This window comes from Acromyrmex echinatior, chromosome 3, assembly GCF_024713525.1.
Source record: "Acromyrmex echinatior isolate Ae372 chromosome 3, ASM2471352v2, whole genome shotgun sequence".
Lineage (NCBI taxonomy): Eukaryota > Metazoa > Arthropoda > Insecta > Hymenoptera > Formicidae > Acromyrmex > Acromyrmex echinatior.
Genome location: NC_141854.1, coordinates 21,138,955 through 21,157,154, shown reverse-complemented (window position 1 = coordinate 21,157,154; position 18,200 = coordinate 21,138,955). Strand labels below are relative to the sequence as shown.

The following is an 18,200-nucleotide window of genomic DNA, read 5'->3' as shown; positions in this document are numbered from 1 at the left end:
TTTTCGGTTTTGAAACGCTAACTCCACTAAACTACCGCAATATCACGAGTTAAATTGACTAACAAATTGACTTCTATTTTTTTAAATTACAAATTTTATAACGGAATTTTCCATTAAATTTTACAAAATATTATAATTTTATAAAGAATATGTGTGCACGTGTGCATATATATATATATATATATATTCTTTTATTATTATAATAAGTAATGATATATATTGTACACACGATTTTATGAAAAAAAATTTCATAAGTATACATTTGTAAATTTAAATTAAATTGGAATATAATATATGCAAGAAATGAAAATAACTCGTTGCTTATAATGCAGATACCGTTACAAGTAACTACTTTTTTTGATAACTGATTGGTAACTTCGTTAAATTTTTTTTGTAATTGTAACGGTAACATAGTTACTTTTATGGTTATTTTTCATTTTTTGAATCTATTTATGACAATTTTTAATCTTCAATCTTTGGCCAGTATTTGTAATTCGTTTTTTCTTTAAGACAGTTTTAAATAATGTTTTAAGATATTAATACGACTTTGTGATTGATTTATGACGCTTTAAGAATATCATAAACCAATCACAGAGCTGTATTAACATAAAAACAAACTTTATAAATACTAATATTTAGGCCGATTTCATAAATCGTTCTTATTTTAAGATCGTCTTAAAATGTTAATATGGCTATTTGATTGGATTATGACATTTTAAGACTGTACTTAAGATGAGCTTAAATATAAGAATTGACTATGAATACCCATCTTAATTGACGTAAGCGATGTCATGTACTACAAAATTTATTGTGAAAAATATCACTTCAATCGGATTTCAAGACCGAAAATTTAATCGGCGCGTAATTCATAAAACTAGATGTGTACAAATTTAGTCTGAAATATGATTATGTACAAAGCTCTAGCTTGAACCAAAAGAGCATTAATTGTGTTTTCATAATATAGAATGTAATCGATTCTGCCCTTATATATTGAGATACGATAATTTCAGTCCCCCGCGATTCGCCGGCTCGTGTAAAGTAACCACAGTAGTGTCTCGCGCCATGTCTTAGCGCCGAGACACTATCATGTCCTGATATCAACCTAGTATCATTTTTGTTTTTATTAATATTTAAACAAAAGATATTTCAAAATTTTTGATTGATCTTATTTCAGCATTAAAAAAACAGTGCAAAAATAACAGATCATTACTTTTTAAATAACGGTAACTTTTTTGAGTTGGTAACGAGTAACATTAATTGTGATTACTTTTAAAAAGTAATTTTCCATTCCCTGAATATGTGTATATTCATAACGAACACATGCATACATCGATACAAAAAACAAAATTACTTAAAATAGAAATATATATTTCTTTCTCGCAGTGTTTAATTTTTTAAAATAAAAGTTTGACTTTTTAAAAAGATAAATAAAAAGAAAAACTAACATAAGATTATAATTGGATAAGGATTTGCATCTTTTTTAGTTTTTAATTTATTTTTAATTTATGAAAAAAAAGAAATAAATTCATACGAAATAAAATATATTGATACAGTAGAGTCTCTCTAAATTTGGTCCATGGGGCGATAAGAGTGGAATGTCAAAATTATAGAATACCCTCTCTACAGCACGAGTCTACAAATCACCACGTACTTGCGCGAACGCAGTTGCACATGCTAACCTGTTAAAGTGCACTATAATGTACATAACCTTAGCAGAACAAGTTATATGTACATATGCATTATATATTACAAAAGAATATATTACACAAGTTATACATAACCCGCCTATGGAATTACATTGCATATACTGTGAGAATCTAGTACAATTAGGTGCAGATGCGCGCGCAAGACATGTCCAGCCTACCAAGAGATGGAAGGGGCATGACATTAGTGTTTGTAAAATGTGTGAGGAATACAAAGATTACAAAAGTCAAATTTAGAGAGACTCTACTGTATGTAGATTGTACACTGTACTGTACTGTAGACTCTACAACCCTGATGAAAAAATTTTGCTGAAATTATTTCATGTTTTGAAATACTTTCCAGCGTTTCCGAAAAATTTCAGTTTAATTTAAGCGATTTTTAGCTGAAAAATTCATTTTCAGTAAAATTTCAGAGAAACTTCAGTTCAACTTTAGCGATTTTTCAGTATATTAACTGAAAAATTCACTTTCAGTGAAATTTCAATAAATTTTCAGCAATTTCGAAATGTTCCAAAACATGGAATAATTTCAGCAAAATTTTTTCACCAGAAAAAGAATCATATCTATATTACTTATAAGGAAAATTTGGTATGCGTATCAATTAGGATATACTGTAGTTTCTTAGATATTTAGTTTCAAATGCATTCTTTATAATGCCTAAATCAATCTCGTTAATCTCTTGTTTTAGAAAAATATTGAACACTAAATATAGAGGAAAAGGTGGTATTATAGCTCCCTATTTACATTTTGTATAATAACTTGGTTAATAATCAATATTTAAATTTTAAACTTAACAATTAAATTTGTCAAAATGTTGTTCAGTCGATTCTAGACTGGAAGTTATCAAATGTTTTATTATTTAGGATATTTATTACTTAGGATGCTATTTAAAAATATGGTGACACTACATAATGGCTCAAAGAGAAACCGAGGTGGTAATATGGTCTTCCACAAAAATATATTTTTAAAAAACTGATTTTATTAAAAAAAAAAAAAAAAAATTGATTACAAAATTAACAAAAAAGTAAAGTAGAGTGTATTCAAATTATGCAAATGTACATAAAATACATTTGCATACACTGTATATATATATATACAAAATTCTTTCCGCATATAAGCTATTCAGTACTAAAAACTTATATATGTAATAAAAACTATAGATTAATAGTAGAGCTACAATTGATTTATGGAATAATTATTTATAAAACCCTTGAAAAAGAGACTATCAGCAATCAGCACGCTTAGGAGGTCACAAAATGTCACACTATTGTTTAACTCAGCATAACTCGAAATGTTTATACAGCCAAATAAAATGTTAAATAACAAAGAATACACTCAAACGTATACATATGTAGTCGTGTGATAATATGTTCAAGTTGAAGAAGAATGAGGAAGTATGTGTAATTAAATGCTAAAATATGTCGTTTCAAAATGTTTCAAAATATTTGAAACTAAAATACATTATAATAAATGTTGATTATGAATTATAGCATATTGGCATATTAGCGTCATGATGTAATGACAAGTTTACTAAGCAAAATATTAAGCAACTATAATTCCATAAGTAATAATTAGAATTTTTTCACTTAATAGTGGAGATATTAAGAGAATCCATTGTATTTACACTGACCATAATATCACCTTTTTCTCTACGCACAAATAAAAACAAATAAGTGAAAATTCTATTGATAACAAAAACAAGAATGTAGGAATGAAAATAACAGAAAAAAATTATAGGGAACAATACAATTACATAGTGTATATTTGTCTATGACAAAAATAATATGATTTGTATATAATTATCGAAATATTTATATATTTACAAATTGTAAATTAAAATAATTCTAGTAATTTCTTAAATTAAATATTATGGTTGTGGTTGTGGAAAATTATAAAATAGAACTTGAATATTGTAATACTTGAAATATCGAAATGTGCAAAAGTGTAAAAAGTTTGACAATAGAAAAAAAGATGACAATAGCATAAAAAGTGTATATCTATAGAGATAGATAAATAGATTTTTTGAATGATTAAATAATTAATTGATGTACACACGCACACACACACACACACGCACGCACACACACACACACACACACACACACACACACACACACACACACACACACACACACATCAATCAATTATTTAATTGTTCAAAGAATCTATTTATCTATCTTTATAGATATACATAAATTGTGTGTGTGTGTGTGTGTGTGTGTGTGTGCGTGTGTGTGTGTGTGTGTGTGTGTGTGTACAGAATATTCAGCATAACTGTCCACACGATTTTTTTAGATATGTCCGATAGTTAAAAAAAATATTGAAGGATGAATATTTATCTATTTCATGCGATAAAAAAATTAAAAAATTCTTTTTAACAAAAAAATTAATATCATCATGAATTTTTTAAGTAGCACCATACAATTTTTTTTATAGTATTGTAGGAATCTTTAAGATGAATTCAACACACTATCGAGAATGTCATCTTTATTGATGTTTTATTATTTAAACAATATTGGTAATAAGGTTCAAAAAAATTTAAAAAAAAAATGAAAAGGAAAGGGCAATGAGCCAAAGGTTTATCGTTATAAATTAAAAATTAAAAACGTAGTAAATAAATATATCACTTAGTTAAAATATAAAACTTTAATTTGCTGATAATAACAAGACAAAAAACAAACGTTTCGATCCCTATTAGATTGTTATCAATGACAAAAGTAATGGTGAAAATATTTTATTATTAACTTTTTGCTTTTTATTGTTAAATATATTGTTTTATTATATATTTTATATACATAAACACAAAATATATATCATAAATATCCATTAAAGAAGAATAGGTTTTATAGTTCTTATTTTAAGATTGTCTTAAGACAATCGTTAATATGGTCCTCTAATTGGTTCGTGACTTCTTAAGACTGTACTTAGACGGTTTTGAATATAAGATTTGACTATACCGGCCTATAGGAACAAATTTTAACGCATGGACGGTTGCTCAGTCCATAATGCACGAATAGTTCAAAATTATTTTCAGGATTCTTTGAAAATCATGTTATAAGTATATATGGACTATAGTCTGATAGCCGGTACTTTATTTTCTGAATTTATCTCCTACAGATTTTTTTTGTGGGAACATTTAAATTTTTTTATACACCATACACGACACCAATAAAAACATCAGACATTTCGCTTGATATAAAAATGCGTGCAGGTTAGTAGAAAATTAATCAGAACAGTAAACGATTAATTATTTCACATCTAATTGTACATTAATAGTACTAATTTAATGTAATAAATTGATCAATTATATACAATCGGAAGTATACTCCTCATATTTAACTGTGATTGGTCAATTTTTCACAGCTCAAAGATTACTACACCTATTGTAAATCAGGAGTAATACAGAGTTAAAAATAAAAAATTTAGAAAATTCCCTAAAACCCCGTTCATAATTATCCTTGATGTCTTTGAAAAATCTTTCCGGATGTCTTTGGACGCTCTAAAAAAAAGAGGGTGTCCGGGAAAAAGAGGACGAATGGTAATCCCAATTGTAGAAGGATCCAAGCAATTTAAATATTTGCTTATATAAGTTAAAAATTAATAAAATTTGTTCACATAAATCACACAGTCTTTCTTTATTAATGGATATTTATGATACATATTGTGTGTTTATATGTATAAAATCAATAAAACGTCAATAAAAGTGACATTCTCGATAGTGCGTTAAATTTGTTGTGAAGACCCTGATAATATTATGGAAAAAATTGTGTGGTGCTATTTAAAAATTCAAAATGACCTTGACTTTTTTTATTAAAAAAAACTTAAATATTTTAATTGTACATTGCAATCCGCATGAAACAGAATATTCGCCTTTCAATCTTTCTTTTTAACTATCGGAAGTATCTAAAAAATCGTGTGAACCGTTACTCTGATATATATATATATATATATCCCGGAAGTTTTTGCCAATCGCTTTTGTGTAGATAGAGTGGACTAAACTCTAAGAACGAAGCGGACGAACTCTAAGAATTTTTTCGGAATTTTTTATCAACTTTTTAGTACTGCATTTTCTTATTTTTACCAACATGAAAAAATACGATATTAAAAAATTATGAAAAAATTCAGAACTTTATGAGAAGAAAAAATGATTTTTGTCTCTTGCAGTTTTTCTGTAAAGTTAATAATATTTGAGTAAAAAATTATTTAAGACCAATATTTGGCAATGTTTAATAATTAATATTTTGTTAACTGTTGCAAAAATTGCAAAATGGTAGAGGACTTTTCGATTCAGTTTAGTCCACTCTATCTACACAAAAGCGATTAGCAAAAATTTTCGAGACACTCTGTATATGTGTGTGTGTGTGTGTGTGTGTGTGTGTTTATGGGGCTATATATACGCAGGATGTCTTAAAATCATTGGATATTCTTGGACAGATTCTATGATTAATTTAAGCCGATCTTTTTTTGATGAAAAAAATCAAAGTATTATACAATTTTCAAATTATAAACAAATAAACAAGAATGATAAAAGTTTCTAGACTTCAAATAACAATAAAATTATATTCATTATTAATTTCAGATAAAGTTTACTTCAAAAAATACTTAAAACATATAAGGATAAATGATAAACAAAAAATTGGATAACTGCAATAAATGATGACGTCTTTTTAGGAAAAAAAATTAAATTAGTCTATCATTAAAGAACATCTTTAATAATTTTAAAAAACTATAGAGACATTTTTTTACTGATTTTTTTTGCCAATTTAGAATCAATCTTTCACAGCAAAAATGTATATATATATATATATAATTCTTTTTGTTTATGTATAAATTTTGTACTTTAAGAATTAGGAAATCATTTTGAGCTATCACTAAACGTATCCTTATTTCTTCGATACGTATGTTTATATTATACGTATATTTAGAGTGTATACAATCATGTGATATATGCGCGCGCGCGCACGTGGTGTGTGTGTGTGTGTGTGTGTGTGCGCGCGCGCGTGTGTATATGTATGTGTGTATTCATGATAAAATAACTAGCTGCAATATACATTCGTATAACTAATTTGTTTGCTACACTAATTATATAAAGAATCGCGACAAATATGGACTCTAAAAAAATATTTAATATTATTTTTCAGAAGAACATAAGATGTTCGCGTTTTCTCATTTTGGTGATACTTTTCTATTATTAAGAATAGAGATTTGCATTTGATTTGTGGAAGCATACATTATTTTTCTAATATAACTTTCTAATTTGTATTTACGGCGAATTGATGGATAATCTATATTAAAAAAAAAAAAACTAAAAAAGGATATTGCTAAAGTTTTACAATGTCTTGTTAGAATATAAAGGAGATATAATTATCGACAAATTTTATATACATCTTTCAGTAATGACCTTATTTATATTATACTATTTATATTGTAATTGAAATTTTAAGTAACCATCACTAAAGTATATAAGAAACATTAGCATAATTAAAAAATCATTTTACCATCTTTGTTCTTTTAACATCTTTTTCTATGTATTATAAAATTGCTATTGATATAAAGAAGTGATAAAATATTAATTAACAAAAAAGTGGGCAAGAAAAAATAAAATGGATTTTGGAGAGACGTGAATTGAACGAGAGACGTGAATTGGATGATCAATAGCAATATGCAAAAGATAAAACTCGTAATATGCATTTTCAAGAACTCGTAATACCAGTTGTATAAATCACACGATCGCCGCCGCTGTTTAGATTCGTGCTTTCGTTAGCCGTTGACGTTGGTGCTGCTGATCCTGGTGCAGGCATCGCAAATATTGGTTGCTGTATATTAGATGCATTTTGCGATGCACTACTCTGAGGTTGAGCTGTCACAGCATCATCATCGCTTTCTTCTTCCTGTGAAAGTATATTTGGAGAATATCGGAAAATATAATATCTCTCATTTATTTATAGAGTAGTTATTTGAAGTATATTTTATATTTGTTGCACATTGTAAGAGTTATAATTTTTATTTTTTGATATTGTGATAAATATATTGCCTAAAAAAATCAAAAGATAACTTTTTCTCGATTATTTTTTGTTCATTTTTAATCATTCAGTGAATGATTAACATAAAAAAGAATTTTTAAATTAAAAATTTAGATCCTTAAAGGATATATTATAAGGTGCTTTTGATCAAATCAATTTTATTCGACTAAATAGTCACTCAGGCGTGATCAGCTTTGAAAAAGGATGTGTTTTAGATATTCAAATCTTAAAATTTGCGGTCTTCCACCGCGTTAGAAAAAATATTTTGAATTACACAATTTACTCTTTTAAATGAAAAAACATTTGCCCTTTGATAATATTATATTTGACGAAATATTACAATTTAAATAGTCCCATTTTTTGATGATTGTAGAACGTATGGTAGAAGAAGACAATGCGCATAATGGCAATTCAAAGTAATTAGCTGGCCAATCAAATGGCCAATTTTTGTCCTAAATTTTGATCCTACTGTGCATTCCTCAAATTGTCTCACTTCTTTTATGGCGGGACGATATCACTTGTATTTGCGTAACCTGATATGCATTACGGGAATTGCTCAGTCGGATTTTACACATCGTGTATGATATGTATGTGTACATGTGTCTCCATATGTGGAGTTTTTTTTAGCAAAATTTTGCCACTGACGCCATCCCTTCGCTGTATTATCTTGTGCAATTTTGATTTCATGTTCATATTAGATTAAGAAATTTATTTCTAAATTTGATGTAATGTCTTTTATTAATCTGTTGTTATCGATAATTTCTGCACATTGGGTTATACAAATGCTGACGATATCATCCAATCGTTAAAAAGTAAGGATTGTTTAAATTGCAATATCTTGCCAAATAATTTAATATTGTCATAGAGCAAATTTTTTTTTATTTAAGAGAATAAATAGCATACATTGTATATCAATGATTATGCTCGTCAATTTTTTTTGTTATGTGATGGAAAACTGCAAATTTCAAGATTTTTGATATCTCAGACACTTATTCAAAACTAATCACGTCTTCGAGTATTTAGTTGAGTAAAAAAAAATTGATCAAAAGTATTTTATAATAGAAATTTTACCCTTTAAAATTTTATTCTTTTATACATTTTTTAATGTTAATTATTCACCGAGTAATTACAATTAAAAAATGGGCAAGGATTGACTGAGAAAAAGTGATTCCTTAATTTTTGTGAGTAAATAATTACTTCTCCTTTCTTTTTTACAATTGTAAAATATCAAATAAAGAATTATGTATTTCAGGTTATAGTGCTAATTAATAATTATAGTATAAAATTAAGTCAACTTAACGAAATTAGATATGAACCCGACAACTTACATTTAAAGCTGGTCATAATCGGTTTTTATTTTAAGATTGTTTTAAGTAATGTCTTAAAAAGAAACACGGCTCTCATGGCCGATATTCATAGTCTATTCTTATTTCGAGACCATCTTAAGTAATGTCTTAATGAGACCATCTTAAGTAATACAATTCTCTGATCGATTAATGACATCTTAAGACAGTCTTAAATATAAATATAAACTATAAATACCGGTCTATGATTGGCTTATGACATAAGATTAAGATTTTTAAGATTGTATTTAAGATAGTCGAGAATCATTAAATATCAGCGTAAAATCTTTTAAATCGATTGTGTAAAATTTTTCTCCAATTTTATTCTTAAATGTAAATGTATCTTATATTATGTCACGTAAATGAATATGTATCTAATATTTTATAATATCTTTGAACATTATTTGAACTTATGAATAATATCATTTCTATCTCTATAGTATTATTGTTTCCATTTTTATATTCATACCAAGTTAACTTGCTTGAATGACATATGTCATTGAGATGATGGGGGAATTGTAAAAAAGAGATTTCGGATTTTACAATAAAAGAATAAAAATAAATTATATCAAATTATAAATTTAATTAAAATTTTTTAATTAGCAGAACTTGATTTTGGAATTGAAGAAATGAACAGTATAAAAGAAATACAAGGGAAAAATGTGTTTGTGTGGTTAAAACTTTTTTATTTAAAGCATTTGTGTTCTCTTTCTCTCTCTCTCTCTCTCTCTCTCTCTCTCTCTCTCTCTCTCTCTCTCTCCCTCCCTATCCTAATAAATTTGTGTTTACAGTATCTTTTTTTTTCATAAATAATACACGATAAAATTTCTTTATCTCAAATAATAAAGATGCATTTTTTGATAACGCTTTTTAGACTTTCACGCGTTTTATCTTTAAAGATATCAGAAGATTTGCAAGTTATCACCGTGTTTCTATCTATTGCTAATGCCAACGTTTCGTGAACCTTACCGTTTACTTCATCAAGGCGAGGAACACACTGATACAATATCAGTGCGCTCCTCGCCCTGATGAAACGTTGGCATTAGCAATGGATAGAAATACGGCGGTAATCCGCAAACATTCTATCATCAATAAAAATGTATTATTAAAATGAAAATAAGTATAAAATATCGATATTTCATTAAAAGATTGAATATTCTTGAGTGACGTTTTTTTCCATAAAAGAAAGATCTATGTCTTTATTCATTAAAAAATTGAATAACGATTTAAAATGTTAGTAATTTTGATGCAAAAAGTTTTACGAATTATCAATCACAAGCGAGGCATATACAGGTTGTTTCAGACCTAACGCACCACCTGTTAATTCCTGAAGTTATTTTGAGACTAAATTCTATTATCAAAATTTCGAGGCTATAATAGTTTTTGAATTATAATTATTTAAAACTAGCAAATTATACTGTCTAAAATTTACACGTTCAGGTATGGTACAACGCAAAATGCTAAAAGTAAAAGCTAATAATTGCCTTCTGTTAATAATAATATAAGATAACACTCATTTGTTTGCAAAGCAAAATATTAACATTTAAACTGATCAAGAAACGAGCAAATAAAATATTTAAATAAGCAGATCTTTTTTAACCATTTAATAAAATAGTAAATATAATATAAAATATAAATATGTTTCGACTCATAGTTCATCAGTTTATAACTAACATAAAAATTGAAACTTATATATCTTAAATTTTAAATCTAATTATAAAGTGACAATGAGAGACCAAGTTGGAAACCAGGCAGAATTTTTGTCTTTTGTTAATATAAATATTACGTACGTTAATATAAATATTACGAAAATAAAATTATTGATATTTCTAATTCTTGATATTTATTATGTTAAAAAGATATTTAGTCTGAATCTCATTATGGTATTAAATTTTCGTCTCAAATTGACTTAAGGAATCTACCATTAACAGATAGTGCATTAGGTCTGAAACACCCTATATTCCATAAAATTCAATAACAATGAACCCATTTAAGAAATTGCCATTAACTACAAATACATCATGCATTTGTGCGGAATGAGGCACTACAATAATTCATATTTTACAATGTTTACTAAAAAAAAGTAGCAGTGCACGTAAATATTATAACAAAATATGATCAAGTAAACTATTATTGCGCACAATCTGTGTGTGAAATCGTTCCGACATAATCCAACAATAACAAAAATAAAAAGCAATTTACAACTGCAAAAATGAAGCTAACTCAAATCTCGAGTATTATAAAAACTTACCTTGCCAAAACCTCGCGGTTGATTTGTCACAACAGCCTCTGGATTCAGGTTCCGCTATAATACAATAATAACATAAACAAAACCGCTAAACTATGTACTTTTTGTAAAACAAAAGATAACATGCGTAACAATGAGAATTCATGCAATTTCAGTGTTGTTTTACACAAGTAATATACAGCGATTTGTAAAAATTTGTTGAATAAATAGATAATTCTATTTATTCAAAATTAGAAGAATCTAATAAACACTAACAACAATAGTATTAAAATTAGACTTATATAAGCTAGTATGCGAAATTTTTTTAAATTAAAAAATGCAAAAAAATTCGTTTGATGTCATCTACATGTGTTGGAATTTTATCTTATTTCAGTTATGTGTTCATACGAATATATAGAAACAATTATCAATGTACAAAATTGGGAGTGCTCCAACATACGCACGCACGCACGCACGCACGCACGCACGCACTCACGCACGCACGCACGCACGCACGCACGCGCGTGCGCGCACACACACACACTTGTATACATACACACCATCGAATTGATAATAGAAAAGGGGAATTGTTTAAAAAAAAATTTCAAAAAGTAAAAATATAGAAAAGTATTGAATAAAACGATGTAAAATAATTTACATTACAAAAGAAGTTATATATAAGAACATTTTCATTTTTTCAATAAAATGCTCTATCTTTTTACACGTATTAAAATAGTTGTGAATAAAACAACTCACTGACATAAAATCTATATTATAGTTGCAAAATCACTTACGAAGATTACAAAAGCGTAAATATGTTATCATTTTTTCTATACTTTAAGTTATTAAACAGTTTTTATGAGAAAATTTTATATATATTTTTTCATAAAGAACTTTTTTGATAGCACCATTAGTTCAGACATCCCCTTCAATATGTGTGTGTGTGTGTGTGTGTGTGTGTGTGTGTGTGTGTGTGTGTGTGTGTGTGCACGTGCGCAATACATGTATTTAATAAATTAAACTTTTATGGCTAAAATTTCAAGAGCTGTGCCAAGCCGTTTATATAAAGCGTTTATAGTGCCTCCAAAAAAAAAATATATTTGCAAGTTTTTAAATAAATACAAACTTTTATGCGTACGTCGATCATTTGTAAGTTGCATAAACTCCTTAAATCGCTTGTTTTTGCAATTAAAAGTCTACTGAGATATTCATTCCTCGTTGACATGCTTTCCAACTATGTGCCAGAAATTTATTCATAAATATACTCTCTTTTAGAGAGTTTAGATTTATGTTTCAATATTTTGAAAAATTCAATTTTTATGTCTTGTATATTGCATTTAGTTGGATTGATATTAATGACATTTAATTGTATTACTGAATTTAAATGTGCACTGTTATATAATACAGGATTTATAATAAGCCTGTCTAAGTTTATTGAGCTAAAGATTCTTATTATCTTCATTTGTAATTGTTCACGTTATCATAAGTCTTTCTAATATTACAACTAATCTTACATGATATAACGTTTCCATATATAATAATGGATTGTATGATTATAGATAGTAGTAATGTCTGTTGTTTTATTTCTTTTCAATTTTACTTAGCAAGATAGAAAAATATTTTGCGAATAAAAACTTGGACAGACTTAATTTAAAATAACTCGCCACTAAACAGATAATGTCTCTTCTGTCGACTAAAGATAAGATTACAGATAACTAAGATTGTGTGATTTCAATGATATGTTGGCAATATTTTGTCTAAATACACTATCAATGAAATATTTTGAAACCGAAAGTAAAGATATCAATGCTTATTTCCTTAATTATATTCTTATTTATTCTATTCGAATCTTTAAAATCATTTTTTAAGATATTAACATTCATAATATATTGAAAGAAAATTACATTTTAGTAAATTTATCTAAAAATTTATGTCTGAAGAAAGGAAATTTAAAACATCATTGAATTCATGAAGTTGACAGAGAAAAAAGTATTTATAAATAAAACATTATCCATTCATTAACATTAAATGGAAAGTTTAAAAGTATTACAGTTATGATTAATGAATCACAAATTTATATGATTTATTTATACTACATCTACACACACAGTAAGATTAGTAAAAACAATAGACTTTTGTTTTCTTCATGTAAATTGGAAATTTGTTTTTTCGTGCAATATAAGTTATGCATATTTGAATAATGTATATTAATTGATAAAAGTTCAGCTTCTACTATATTACATGTGCGTCGTACAAAGACATAGATTTGTACTTAAGAATGAGTATAATAATATGTTATAATATATTCATTTAATTCCTCGTTATTATTTTGTAATAAAATAAAAGAATTATCAAAAAAATGTGTGTAAAAAAAGTCGTACTAATTTATATATGAAAAAAATTGCAAGAAATATAATACATAATTTTTATATTTAGTTTGCATATAATTATAAATTATCTCGAGAAATGTTTCTCAATTATAGAGAGAGATTAAAACATAGAAAATAGTATTCTTGCGATTACTGTATTTTTGTTGATAAAATACATATTTTTGAATGATGAAATCCAAGATTACAATTAGAATATTAAAGACTGATGATAATAAATTTGTAGAAAGGCAATCAAAATAAGAAAAGAAAAAGTAAATTTTTCAGTCAGCTTGGTATGATAATTTATAAATAGAAACTTTCTAATGTTCTTTTTTTGTTAATATAAACTTCTTTCTTCCATTGTTTATCCATATCATTTATCATTATGTATATACTTGATTTTCTCGTATCGCAGTTTTATTATTTATAAAAAAACCTATCAAAATAAATAATCGAATTATATGAATGTTTTTACCTGTAAATTATGGTATGCACCACTATCTTCGGGAGGAGCTGGTTTACATTTACCGCAACAGAAATAGCAACAGCAGCAACAACAGCAACAACAGTAACAACCAGTAATTATTCCACAAATTATAAACAATGCCTGCAATAAAACCGAAAACATTTTTAGATTAGTGTCATATTATTTAAATATTTACTAATGTTAATAATATATACTTTAATAGATTGCATAATATACAATATATTTACAATAATATTATCTTAAACGTTATACTTTATCAACTTTCTACATTATATTTTGTTTCTAAATAACCTATTTAAAAATTCATTTGAATTATATATAAATCGCTTGTGTATGTATGTATGTATGTATGTATGTATGTATGTATGTATGTATGTATGTATGTATGTATGTATGTATGTATGTATGTATGTATGTATGTATGTATGTATGTATGTATGTATGTATGTAAGTATGTATGTATGTATGTATGTATGTATGTATGTATGTATGTATGTATGTATGTATGTATGTATGTATGTATGTATGTATGTATGTATGTATGTATGTATGTATGTATGTATGTATGTATGTATGTATGTATGTATGTATGTATGTATGTATGTATGTATGTATGTATGTATGTATTATGTATGTATGTATATGTGTGTGTGTGTGTGTGTGCGTGTGTATACGCGCGCGCGCGCGCGTGTGTACATACATATATTATAATTAACTAATAATTAAAAATAATATATAATTATTTCTAAATAGTCATATAAATATAATATAATAGTTGTTTTATAAACTAAAATGAAATACGGTCTAATTCATACTCTTACCTTGCACCATCCAGATGTGACAACAAAGTAAGCATTAACATTTTCTTCTCCAAACTGCTCTGCGACGTATAGACCAAGAGATCCATAATTATCATATATATTACGTTTTGTTAGATCTGTCAGTATGGCATGTGCCCTATTTATTTCTTTAAACTGTAAATATTCAATTAGAAGATATCATATTTTGTTATGCTGAAAGTGCAAAAAAATTTCAAAATTCTTAATATCAAAAATAATAAGGAAAGAAAATCATTTGCATGATTTAAATTTACAAAAAAATATTTTTTTAAGAGTTTAGAGAGAAAAGTCTCCCCCTATTATGAGATAGATAATGCCTAATATGATAATGGCATTTGTGTCAAACTAATAAATGCTATCTGTCGGTTAGACAGATCATGAATTTATTGCTCTTAGATTGAAAACTAGTCGAAAATTCATTATTAGATCGTGCCTATAGTCGTTATAAAAAAAAAAGATATTAGAATTTGGAGGTTTTCAAATTTCATCGATGAGTCTGTAAACCGTGTTTGTTATTTAATAAATAAATATTTGGCAATAAATTCTGCATGTAGTGATAGAGTAAGATCATATTAATAGAAAAATATAGGATATGTTGAATTGCTTAATTATAGAAGTTAGATTTAATGATTGTAAAACTGTAAGGCTTGGAACATATAATACGAAATATTCATGTTTTTCTAATATGAAATAACTCATGTTCTTATGATTGAATTTACAATGACAATTGTTGCTGAAGTATGAATGTTATAGTACAGTAAAAAAGGATAACACCCCCCCCCCTTCCCCGCATAGAATGAACAATGAATGTATGTTTCTGCAATGCTTGATTCCAACTATTCCTGAAGACGAGTCCTGGATAATGCATCACATGCTCATTCTGTGTTCACACTGTGCTCGTTTGTGTTATTTTCAAAACAATAAATAAAGTTTTTTGATTGCAATACTGATACATTTTGCACTTTATTATTAATTTCTCCTAGTATTATGAGCGCAATTTTTTTACTTTGCGATTTATTCACTTTTTACATTTCTCTAATTTTCAAAAAAAAATATTTGAATTAAATTTTGCATTATTTTAACAGTTTATTAAATTCCCTTCAAAATAATCTATTTTTTCAATTCTTTCATAGATTTTCAGGACTATAAATGAATTCAGTATCTTATAATAGGGGTATTTCCTCTACATGTAAAAGTAAATATATATATATTGGAAAAGTATATATTATAAGAGTAAACAGATTTTAGAAATTAAGATAACCTTTTCAGCTGCTTCTGGATTGTTAGGATTTTTGTCAGGATGGTATTTCAGGGCCAGTTTTCTATAAGTCTTTTTAATTTCTTCTGAAGTAGCAGTTTTTGGAACTTCCAAAATCTGGTAAAGGGAGTCCCCTGCTGTACTAAGAAATAAATAGAGATGTATACATAAATCAACAAATTTTTGTAACATGATTGACAAAATTAACAAATTGCTAATCAATTTGATAAAAAGTAAATCTTTATCATTAATATCATTTTATCATTAATATCAGACAGCGGGATTTCGAATCGTAAATGATAACTTTCGGATATATAAATCTATCGAAAATAGATTTTTTACAAATTATAATATCTATTACAAATTTTATCAAAAGTAACATACATATAATAACAGAATCTGTCAGCGGAATAACATGACAGATTAAATGCAAAAACGTGCAGAATAAGTAGTAAATAGTTGTAATTTTGTAACTATTTAAATATAATTAAATAAAGTCAATATAATTTAATTAAGTTTAAGAATTAAGGGCAAATTGCTTGATTTGATAAAAACAGATATAGCTTAGTTGTGAATGCATTTGATATTGTTTAATTGCAATATTTTGTTTAAAGTTATTGAAAAATTGTCAGTGTATTACTATAATTTGCTTATTGGATTTATAAAATACTTAAAATAATTTTATATAATACTATACAACATTAATTTATATTTTTATATCTAAGCTACAATGAATACCTTGAATATAAATAACAATACAGATTTAGATGTAGAAAGAAAATTATATTTAAAAAGCGAAAAAATTTACGACATATATAATTATACGGCTGAGAACAAAAATATCGCAAAAATTATGGTAACCTATCAAATGATCAATTAGACAAAAATATTTTTATATTCGGATATTCATATAGTAATGTGTAACAATTCGCAGAAGTTTCTATTGCGCATAAGTAAAAAATACGTTATTTCCTTATATTGATAAAATCTGTACATTTTGCTGAAGTAGACAGGTGGATATCAACCGGCGAAAAGATAGAAAAAAAACGTTGGGAATATTACTCCAATGTCAACGACTATTAGTTAACCCGTCTTCAAAAGAACCAGTGTAATGACGATGATCAACTAGTCGAATAGTTTATCAGGGCAATTGTGGCAGTTGAGACTGATAAGATGTGTAAAATAGCAGATGACAGCGCATAGTTATAGCATTGGGCGTCTTCACTCTTCAATGTCACGACATATTTTCTACTTACGACATTTTTCTTCTGTCCATGGCGAATAAAGCACTGATCAGTCAATTTCTCGCGCGAATTATTCAAACAATAAAGTTTGTCCTCAATCGATTTTTTTAATGGTACTATACGAACATTTTCTTCAATGTATCGTACGAAAATACGTGCACTTTCAACAGAAGTGTTCCGGAGCACTATCAGCACCATACGAAAGATTTTACTCGATTCAATATTTTAGTTCCGCTAGTCAACGCATATGCGCCAAAGTGGCGCTAGGAATAAAGCTCTAGTAGAATACCTATAATAATCTTGCAGGTGCCTTTTCATGCTGATGCTAAACGTTCATTTTCAAAGCTTAAACACAATAGGCACAGGTAACAGGGAATAACGAGCCGTCCAATCAGAGCTCTGATGTGTAAGTTCAATATTATATCCCAGAGCTCTAATTGGACAGCTCGTTATTCCCTATTCTCTGTCTATTGCTTGTGCTTATTGTGTTTAACCCTTCAGTGTCAAAATAGATCACACGATTTATTTTGACGCCGAAAATGAGCATCGAACATCAGCATGAAAGGCATTTCGATGTTAGGTCGCATAAGCGAAAATTAAAGCTTGCAGCATACGATGCTTGTTTTCTGCTGGTTTGCTGGATTAAACTCTTGTCATCGTATTGGCTACGATGCTGTCAATGTCAATGAACCAAATATCGATTTATC

The 18,200-nt window shown here is 27.2% G+C and overlaps 1 protein-coding gene across 5 annotated transcripts in view; it reads right to left on the bottom strand.

The window, feature by feature from the left end:
• LOC105152134 (Cysteine string protein) overlaps nucleotides 1-17,744 on the bottom strand; it is a 28,295-nt gene extending 10,551 nt beyond the window's left edge. Inside the window, exons 1-7 of one of the 5 annotated variants that reach the window (XR_015544357.1) lie at nucleotides 17,506-17,743; nucleotides 16,253-16,391; nucleotides 14,974-15,126; nucleotides 14,141-14,272; nucleotides 12,423-12,530; nucleotides 11,321-11,374; nucleotides 1,680-7,594 (exon numbers count right to left, since the gene is read on the bottom strand). Coding sequence is in view for 4 of the 5 variants with exons in the window: in XM_087403819.1 (XP_087259945.1) it covers nucleotides 7,414-7,594; nucleotides 11,321-11,374; nucleotides 12,423-12,530; nucleotides 14,141-14,272; nucleotides 14,974-15,126; nucleotides 16,253-16,391; nucleotides 17,506-17,525 (787 nt within the window). In the remaining variant the exon portion in view is untranslated. Of the gene's footprint in view, nucleotides 1-1,679; nucleotides 7,595-11,320; nucleotides 11,375-12,422; nucleotides 12,531-14,140; nucleotides 14,273-14,973; nucleotides 15,127-16,252; nucleotides 16,392-17,505 lie in introns of all 5 variants that reach the window. The other 4 variants (XM_087403819.1, XM_087403820.1, XM_011066228.2 and 1 more) reach the window with 4 other exon arrangements.
• Nucleotides 17,745-18,200: the final 456 nt, after the last annotated feature.